Raw genomic sequence first — 10,843 nt, 5'->3', positions numbered from 1 at the left:
TAATAAAAAAAAAAAATAATAAAGAAAAAATAAACAACTCTCATCTTCCATCCGAATCAACTAAAAAGTGAAAATTGATTTTTTTGACACCTAGGCCCCCTTTCCGTAGACCAGGTCACATATGATCTATTTGTCTTCGATATATTCTGAGTAGAGTTGTAATTGATGCTTTAGGGTTTCGCTTGGTTATTTCTTACTTCGTGGCAAATTTAATATACCCTGTTCAGGGTATTAAAAATTAATCGATATTATTTATATTATATATATTTCGATATATGTATTTAAAATTATCGATATATATCATATAAATTTTTAACATACTATCGATAAACACATATATTAAATTTCCATATTATTGTTTATCGATATACGTATTTAAAATTATCGATACATTTTCGCGATTAATTGGAAATCGATATTTAATTTCATTTTTTGGTAATGTTATCATACTCCTAAACTCGATTTCTCACCAGAAGCTCACTACTTATACTATAAGTATTCGATATATTTTGAGCTTAGTTATTATAGCCTAATCCTGTTCATCGAATTGTATATATCGTTTTTAATTATTTTTATATTAAAAAATGGATTTTAAACAATTTTTACAGCACCTGCGTTTATATACTCACCATCTTTCCTCTCCCCATAACTCCAACAATTTTTCAGTTTTTTAAATCAAATTCATTTTTTTTTCTATTTTTTATTTTCTTTTATCTTTATTTTCCTCAAATATATAGTTACTACCATATTTTTTCGCACTTAAATTCTAAGTATTGTTAATTGGAAACTAACCTAAAACTTACATATACAATTAGTCTAAAAAAATAGTGTTTAAAATAAAAATGTTCGTTCGTTCAGCATTTCAGCGTCGTTTCTAAAAATTCTAACGCTCGAAAACATTTTCGTTTGCGTATACAATGTTACCCATTTCATTTGATTTATGCTTGGCATTGCCATAATTTATATTCTCAGTATTTTTTATATTCAACATTCCTTAACCGTTTGCATCACTTACTAACAAATATCACATAAATACATAGTGTGCACTGTTTCACATAAAATTGATAAAATCTATTCATACACACTATATAAATGTTCCTAAGCCATTTGCTTTATTTTATTTCATATTTTTATAAATAAAAACTAGCAATACTAAATATACAATATAAATTTATTTCTAAAGAAAATGATGAATATCCTGCGCGTTATTGATGGATATGTATGTTTTGATTTAATTTCAAACTGTCGAGCTCATACTGGCCTGTGTCGAAGTGTTTATGTCTTTGCTTATGGTTATTTTAATCGATTTGAGTGAAGTATTGAATATAGTAATAATTTACTTAAGAAATGGTTTTACTAAAATTTGTATAGTTTTGAATATTGTTTAGTTTCTGTTAAAAAAGTTATCGATAACAGAAAATTGTGTAACGATTTGTGTCGATAAATTATCGATGTATCACGATTTTTGTTTGAACGCCTTTTTAAATTGTGTGGAAATAAAAGTTATCGATAAATTTAATAAAAATAAAATATCGATAAATAAGAGACCTATAAAAGGTTTAATTTGAACGTGATCTATTAAGAATTCAGTTTGATCGCTTTTTTAAATAATGAAAAATAAAAATTATCGATAACTTTGTAATTTTTTTTAAATATCGATATTGTATCGAAAATTAAGAGGACTATCAAAACCTTGATTTTATCGCCTAAAAATTGTAAAATATCGATTTATTTCGATTAATAATCGATATATTAAGAATTTAATTGGAACGCTTTTTTAAATTCTATAATATAAAAGTAAACGAGAATTTTGATAAAAAAATTGTTATCCATTTATTCCTAGAAATAATCAAACTTCGTTTTCATATCTAAGAAAATCTGACAAAAAAACAAAATATTGATCCGATAAGTAATCGATTTAAATACATTTTCGTTTAATTGCACTTTTAGATATTTTGAAAGTAAGAAATATCGATAGCTCTGACAATTTAGTAGCCACCGATATTTTCTCGATAAATAATCGAAAGATAAAAACTGAGATTTGATCGCTAATCGATGTGTCAGATCGTTATCGATTCTGATAAAAAATTAAATTTCGATTTGTACCGATAAGTAATCGATTTAATTACATTTTAGTTAAATCCCGCTCTTAGATTAAATATCAATTTGTTCCGATAAATAATCAATTTAATTACACATAAGTTTAATCGTCCTTTTAGATAATTCGAAAGTTAGAACTATCGATAATTCCGACAATATAATAAATATCGATGTTTTCGCGGTAATTTATCGATATACATATGAAATGTCTATATGTTCGCAAAATGATTTTAGGTTTTTTAAAAATAAGAACTATCGATAACTTTAACAGATTTGTAATTATCGATATTTTTCCGATAGATAATAAATAGTATTGCATTTTAGTTTGATTGTGCTTTAATAATAACTATCGATGACTCAAACAGATTTGTAATTATCGATATTTTCCCAATAAATTATCGATACATAAACCCTAGTGTTATAGCGAAGATGTATACAATTGTCATCAAGAATTTGAAAACGATAAATTTTTCGATGTTGACAAAGTATATTTTGTAGCTTCATTTGGAAACAAAATGTTCGATTTTCCAATCAATAAGGCTGAAACAAATTCAAATTAATCGACTTGTTCTTCTGTACATATGGTCGCACTTTAAATGTCAAATTATCTTCAAAAAAAATATAATTTATATAGGAATTCGCCTTCTTAATAAAGTTACACCACATTAAAGGATACAATGCTTATTCAAATATCGAAATTTAAAGCGATTAATATATTCGATAATACTAAGAGCTTATCGATTCATCGATACATGTATTTGTTGCAGTTAGAGATCTATCTTCGGTATTATTTCTGAATAATTCATTGCTGGTTTTTGTCCTTACTGATACATATATTGCAGAGACATCAACCCTCGGACACAAGCAAGTTTGAATTCCTTTCAAAAATATGGTTGTGACCTTGACTATTTGAAAGTTCATTAATACTATAGGTATAATAATGATTTAATAGAATATTGCTCAAATTTATTTTCATTTGTTTCAACGCTGTTTTTTCAATAAAAATTTAATATATGAAATGTGAAATATTTACTATATTTTAATCTCTTTGCACAGGATTTAAAGATCTAAGAAACATATTTAACTTTATAATATATAAAATATATAAATCAATGCCAATTAAAAAGCCTTAGAACTATAAAAAAAAATAAATTTCAAAATTAAATTTTATTTCAAATAAAACTATTTGAATTTTAAAAGAAGCTTAAAACTATAGTATTATTATATTTTAATAAAGCAAATATATATTTTAACTAAAAACTTAAATATACAGTTATTTATAATAAAAAAAAAATATTTTTAAATTTTCTTATTTTTAAAAAGTAATTACAAATTAAATGATAGTTGTTTTCAATACTTTTAGTCAAAAATATGCATAATAATTATTTAGGTATGATAGGATTTATTCTTTTTATGAATTTTATGATTTCATAATTTTTATGTGGTATGATGAAGAACCTAACATTTTTTTTATATAAAACAAAAATTTTTGTCAAAATTAAAAATTGAGATCTTTTCTCTACGATATGCGAAAAATGTTGGGAATTTCGAACGAAAAATTAAACATGATTGAAATTTTACGAATACGAATGTCGGTGTTTTGAGCAATTTTTTGAAGATTTTTCTCTTTGAAACGGTATATATGTGTTTGTGTGAACATAAATTTACCAAAATGGCAAGACATTTTGGATTTCCCGGTTGCATTATGAGCTTAGCTAACGGCTAACTCAGAGCTTTTATCCATACACTCAAGTTTATACTCGACCAAAATCTATAAACTCCGCAGTATACTCCTAAAATATTTTTGAGAGGTCTAACCGGTGGTTTCCACGGTCAGGTCAGATGTTTGAAGTTTTCTCGTTGCATGTGATTCGTTTCAGGTTTCCATGAACCCAGTTTTATATTCCCTCAAAGAGTGTTAACCCCGCAGTATACTCCGAAATTATTTTTTAAATGTCTAACCGACCTTTCCGCCGTCAATTCAGAGATGCTAAGGTTTCTTGCTAAATGGAATTATTTTCAGCTAACCATGAACACAGGTTTTCATTCCACCAAGGAGTGTCAACTCCTCAGTATACTCCAAAATTATTTTTTAAATGTCTAACCGTGCTTTTCTTCTGTCAAGTCGGAGGGTTTAAAGTTTCGTGTTATATGTAATTTATTTAAGGTCTCCATGAACCCAGTTTTATATTCCACCAAGAACTGTTAACCCCGCAGTATACTCCGAAATTAGTTTATAAAATCTTCAACCCACCTTTTGCTTCATTTGGGTTCATGTGCCAGATATCTAAGCTCACAACCTTTACTAAAAATATTCAATAAATACTTTCCAATAAATTGCTCAGTTAATTTTGTGATGTTATGTTTCAAAAAGCGAGTTTATATGAAGTGATCCCTTTTCTAACTGCATAAAAATGAGGTTATAATTCTATCAACTAAGAAATCTTAAGACTTAATATTGTTGCTAATGTTCTAAATGTTTGCATAAGACGGCCATAATCTTCGTTGCTACCATAAACTCTTTTCATACAATAAACTTCACTACCGAGGACCTGGCGCTAAAAGAAACACACATACATATAAGTATGCCGGTACTACACGCATTATGAACTGTCTTACGCTCTCACACTCGCATTTTTTCATTTTCCATTACATATTACTCGCTTTCATCTAAACATAAGCATTTGTTTGCTTGATATTACAGGACATCTTATTGAAATTGTCGTCGATGTGCGAGACCGGCCGGTAGGAACGCTGCTTCAAACGCAACTGTATGATCCAAGCTATCAGCACTGCAATGAAGGCGACCAAGATGCCGATAACAATATAAATCATCCAATGCTTGCATGATTCCGAGACGACTTTAACTGCGGGCATGACGTCGTCCTCGTCGGGATATAGCTGGAAGGAGGCCGGACTATCGTGACGTGAAGCCATAGCAGGCGGGCAAGCGGTGGCTATGGCAGGTTCACTGGCAAGCGCCACAGCCGGCGACTCAGAAGGCGCTGCTGTGGTAGGCGTTATGGGCAAGTTTATGGCGGGAGCAACGGTCGAGCTCGTTTGGGTTGCCGGTCCGGCGGTCGTTTTGACTGTTGCTACAGTTGTTGACGAGCTGGCGGCACTTGTAGTGGTTTGTGCTTCAGCGGTTGTGTTCTGCTGCAGCTTCACTGCTTCTGCTTCGCCCAACTGTATGTCCGACAATGGATCGTTCTCATTTTCGCCAGCATAATCAAAGCTACGCGGTGCACTATTTGCATCATCAATGAAATCGTCTTCATTTTCTTCATCCTCATCGTCGTAATGCCGCAAACCATTGCCGTATTTGCCATGTACGCTGCTGCGTCCGCTCAGCAATTCCTTTGGCATGGGCGCACAGTCGGGCCAACAAATGGGGCAGCAGCCATCTTTCAATGTTATTTGACGTTCGCGCGGACAATCGACATTGCTGCAGAACGGCAGCACGCACTTTTCAACGCCATCGATGCATTCGCATTCATAGCAGCCCACACGCCAGCTTTCGCCATGCTCAAATAGCGCATTCAATTTTTCTGGCTTGCAAATGGCTTTGGTCTTATTCACGGCTTCATCGCAGATCTGTATGCACATGGGTTTGCCCGCAAAACAGTGGCAACGCTGACAGCCCTTCAGCCAATACAGCTCACTATCATCGTCCGCTGTGCACTTCGGTTTGCGCTGACACTCATACTCGCCGCAACATTGACCGGGTTTGTTCATCGATTCGGGCAACAGCTCGACGACCACTTCATCTTCACCATGACAGTCGGGTATGTAGCAGGTCTTGCAAATGCACTTTTTGGCCAGACAGCATTCTGCATAGACGTCTTCATCGATTTCGGTCGTATTGTAGGTCATGGCGTCGGCGGTATCGGTGGGCGCTACGGTGATCTGTTGCACTTCGATGCTGTTGAGCATTTCGCGTACACTGCTGTCCGGCGGACAGGTCATTTCGGTCAACGGAGGGCATTTCACATTGTAGCAGGGATGCGGCAGAAGGTCGCCTGCGGAGAGTGAGGAGAAAATTGCAGAGAAAATGTAAGTGAAAGCAAAAATATATATATTTTTTTAGATAATTTAGTATATTAGGTTCTTAAATTAATACCTTATAAGATAACTAATAGAAAAAGCATTGAAACACGCCACTTCTGAGCGGTATTTGAGTGAAAATACAACTAGTGGCCTGGATTAATTGAAGTTATCGAAATTTTCTTAGTAAATTTAGGTTAGCTTGTAGGGCTGAGCCGGGTACTAAAGATAAAGCAACATCCCACTTAGATACCTGTGAACGCTGCTCATTTGTGATGACAAAACCAACTAGATATAGATCACCAGACTCTTCTAGATCGACGAAGCGGTTCGGGCCTATGACATATTTGTTACGACGACTAATATCGAACCCAGCCACTTCGCTCGGTACGTCGAAAGTGTGTCGATGGCGAGGCTTCAACCTTAGTCTGGCAAAAGCTAGATAGTTGAGTACTTATAAATCTATCATGAAAAGAACTCAACTCTACCGTGAATAGAACTCAAGCTTTTTTGTTATGGTTATCAAACTTCGTGCCTTAGTTTGGACTGACTAGAAAACGAAATCATTGAAATAAGTCTTCGGTCGAAGTTTTTTTTAAAAGTCACTAATATTTCCATGAGATTAGGTTTTTCCTATTGAAATTCCTATAAAAATTAGTGGTTTTGTACAGCGAAGTTCTTGGAATGAGCTGGTTTTCAACTTCTTATAAGAATTATGAGGGTTTTGAAGCGAAAATTGTTATCTGTGGTTAGATAGATTAGATAGATATACGAGAATTGCACCGCGACCTTAGGTCTATTGTGCTCTCTCCTAAATCATACTACTGGGTGTTAGCGAAGTGATGTAACAGCTAATTGGAAACGTGGTCCCAAGGACTTATGGTTAGATTAAGGTTAGGTTTGATGGCTAATCCTGCGACTGCATGAGAACTTGTGTTCTGTGACTTGTCATAACAATATAAATCCTATATCCGAACTTAAATGTCGACAAAGCGTCTTACGGCCAATATATGTAAATTTGGTTCAGCGTTTCATTTCTATTCCCAACAGTTAGGTGAGATATCTGTGAAGTGTGAGCTTTGGCCGGTCTGTTAGAGCCAAGTGCTGGCCAAGCTCTCGCGAAACCCAGCTATCGAGTAGAAAAACGTACGACGAGAGTAGAGCACCGACATCCTATTCTGTTGGTATAGACTTTTTCTTGTCAACTCTTTAGCTTTACTGCTACCTGCGAGTCTGCTGTGACCTGGCGCCTATACGAGTACTAGTATTATCAAAAACTTACTAAACATTTTCTGGATGCTACTGATAACAAGGTTGGGCTTTCCTTAACCAACCTTGAACTAACGCTTAGTGAGCTCAGACTGGTATTATCGCCTTGCTCACTTTTCGGAAGGAGCCTGCAACCCGGAGCAACTTCGGTTTAAAAACACTACAATATTAAGGATGTCTGAAACTGAAGTGGATAGAGATTAGGTTGGTAGAGGATATTGACAATCTCTATCCACTTCAGTTTCGTTCTTTCTGGCTACTGCAGTATACTATATATTGTGAACATATTTCTCTCTCAACCTTCCCTCAAGCTTTGACCCATTCGTAAAGAAGTTCACTGGACCTTTCCTCAAACGATTCCTACCCACCCAGTATCACAGGTATGTGGAGAGAGGATAGCTCAAAGTTAGGTTTGTTGACTGCCTGATTCAAAAGGTGCGATACGAAGTCAAAGCGTGCGAGGATTTCCGAATGTTCAGATCTTTATTCATTTAGTAATCCAGATTCTCTGAGTCGGAGAGCAATTTTCGTGGCCACTATATGCGGAATGTCATTAAGTGCCATGGTTCTTGTGAACCTTAGTGCATCACACCTGCTGTTGAGCGCCGTAGTTCTTCTTATAAAAATTTAGCTTTCGATGAGTTTATATGTATCTATAGTTGATTCGTTATATACTACTTCTTACTAAAACTCAATTCAACGTAATTTCAAGCTATGTCTCTCAAGATTTTCTTGCTTTCTAACCCATCTTACATGAGCCAAACATTTTTCGGCAAGCGTACAAAACAAATTCTTATATTTGCTAAATTTTCTCTGTCACAAAGCGCATTTATTGGCCTGTCACTATATTTCACACAAGTCAACCTATTTAATGGCGCATATTTTATCACACATATCGAAAAGCAACCCTGCGTTGAGCACAGTCTTAGCGAACGTCAAGCGTTAGCGATTACTAATTGACGGCACGTGTTTTAGTAATCTCATTACTAACTGACAAATATACAACAGTAAAATGTGAGTGTCAAGTAACTAGGATACGAAGGAATGAGAAGAGAGATAAGTAGGTGGCAGCTGCATATCGAAATAAAGCAGGAGCACAAATCAACGTGAATGTGATAAAATTTACACGTAGACCAAACGGACGAAAAGCTACTAGAACTGCGACAAGCTAGGCGAAGTCAGACAAAATATGTAAATGGCGCGAAAATTTAGAGCAACGAAGCGATTATTACGATGAAGCTTGTTTTAAGACATACTCGCTAGAGCCGCCGCAGAGATTAACGAGGCACACCAGACAGACGTACGACGAAGATGCAACGAAAGGTGACAAAATAGCAAAATGTAGATTAAATGTGTCTAGCTAAGGTGGCATCTGCGGCGGAACTGTGCGACGCTTGAGCAAGAGCTTGAGCAAGAGCTGGCGCATGAGTTGGCGCGTGAGCGCGAGCAAAACGTTATGTAGGCGAAGTAGCGGCATTTTTTCTTGTCTGAAATTGGCGCACACGGGCGCAGCCACCACAGGCGCGCACTTTTATTGCATACACTCGACTGATTATGTTAATCGTGTCGAAATTTACGCAATGTACCTGGCGAATGTCAAGCAATTTGTCGCGGCTAATGGCTGAACTGTCGCTGGCGTACCGGCTGGCAGACGAAGGGTACAAAAAACGACAAGCATATAGCAAGATTTTTAGTTAGTGAGTGTGCGAAAAAAAAACACTCGATAAATAATAAAAATAATACAAAGCGAGAAAAAATGAAACTGTATGTCTATAAAAATAATAAGTGGCAACCTGCCAGGCTCTCCAGTAAAATATGTAAACGTGTGCGACTTATATAAAGTGCGCTAATAAATCTCAATTGAAAATAAAGGCAGCAGCGCATGAGTGAAAGGAAATTACTTTCACTTTTCTGACTAATTGTCCGGCATTAGTGGTACCCAACGGCCAGTCAAGGGAGCATTTATTAAAATGCAGTCACTCGCATGACGTCGCATGCAATGTTAACTATTACTTGTGTCGACTGCTGACGCTGGCGGCTTGAGTTCGAGCTGAATAAGCATTTGTAGATAAATTACGTCGACAATTTTTGAAATTTAGTGTATACTTTTGTATATAGTTTAGACGTATAACCACAAATTTGTGCAGACAAGAGCCTAAATTGCAACTTATATTGTGTTGCATGTTGCTCCACTTTTATAAGTGTGGTTATGTGGTGACTATCGGAGGCAATTTGGCATCAGAGCTACGGAGAAAGTGGATAGAATTATAAAATTCGGTGAAAAATCGAAAATGTAGAATTGCTTAAGCTACAAAGTGTTTAGATTGAGAGAGCTGCAATCATTACTAGTCTGTTAATAATGCACTGCACTCTGCTCTTGTCGATTCCATACATTTTCAGGAACTTTCATACATTTTCTAAAGCTCTTATGAAATTACAAAATCACAAATTTCAAATCACAAAAGCTTTTATAAATTTCCATAGTTTTCATAACAATTAAAAAACTTTCATAAATCTTCAAAAGCTTTCATGATTTTTATACTCTCGCAACAAAGTTGCTAAGGAGAGTATTATAGTTTTGTTCACATAACGGTTGTTTGTAAGTCCTAAAACTAAAAGAGCCAGATATAGGGTTATATATACCAAAGTGATCAGGGTGACGAGTAGAGTTGAAATCCGGATGTCTGTCTGTCCGTCCGTCCGTCCGTCTGTCCGTCCGTGCAAGCTGTAACTTGAGTAAAAATTGAGATATCATGATGAAACTTGGTACACGTATTTCTTGGCTCCATAAGAAGGTTAAGTTCGAAGATGGGCAAAATCGGCCCACTGCCACGCCCACAAAATGGCGGAAACCGAAAACCTATAAAGTGTCATAACTAAGCCATAAATAAAGATATTAAAGTGAAATTTGGCACAGAGGATCGCATTCGGGAGGGGCATATCTGGACCTAATTTTTTTGGAAAAGTGGGCGTGGCCCCGCCCCCTACTAAGTTTTTTGTACATATCTCGGAACCTACTATATTTATGTCAACCAAACTCTATATAGTCGTTTTCTTCAGGCATTCCCATATACATTTTAAAAATGGAGGAAATCGGATAATAACCACGCCCACCTCCCATACAAAGGCTATATTGAAAATCACTAAAAGTGCGTTAACCGACTAACAAAAAACGTCAGAAACACTAAATTTTACGGAAGAAATGACAGAAGAAAGCTGCACCCAGGCTTTTTTTAAAAACTGAAAATGGGCGTGGCGTCGCCCACTTATGGACCAGAAACCATAACTCAGAAACTACTCGACCGATTTCAATAAAATTCGTTACATAATATTTTCTTAACACCCTGATGACATGTACGAAATATGGGCGAAATCGGTTCACAACCACGCCTTCTTCCAATATAACGCTATTTTGAATTCCATCTGATGC

At 35.4% G+C, this 10,843-nt stretch overlaps 1 protein-coding gene across 3 annotated transcripts in view; it reads right to left on the bottom strand.

Moving 5' to 3' along the window:
* Positions 1 to 1,224: 1,224 nt before the first annotated feature.
* The window catches only part of LOC105227885 (uncharacterized), a 193,102-nt gene continuing 183,483 nt past the window's right edge, over positions 1,225 to 10,843 (bottom strand). For all 3 annotated transcript variants that reach the window (XM_049457823.1, XM_049457825.1, XM_049457824.1), the window contains one exon: positions 1,225 to 6,119. In XM_049457823.1, the coding sequence (XP_049313780.1) occupies positions 4,771 to 6,119 (1,349 nt within the window). In that variant the 3' untranslated portion in view covers positions 1,225 to 4,770. The remainder of the gene's footprint in view (positions 6,120 to 10,843) is intronic.

Source organism: Bactrocera dorsalis, chromosome 5, assembly GCF_023373825.1.
Source record: "Bactrocera dorsalis isolate Fly_Bdor chromosome 5, ASM2337382v1, whole genome shotgun sequence".
Lineage (NCBI taxonomy): Eukaryota > Metazoa > Arthropoda > Insecta > Diptera > Tephritidae > Bactrocera > Bactrocera dorsalis.
Note: the sequence above shows the minus strand (reverse complement) of the source record. Positions and strands in the feature narration are given on the sequence as shown.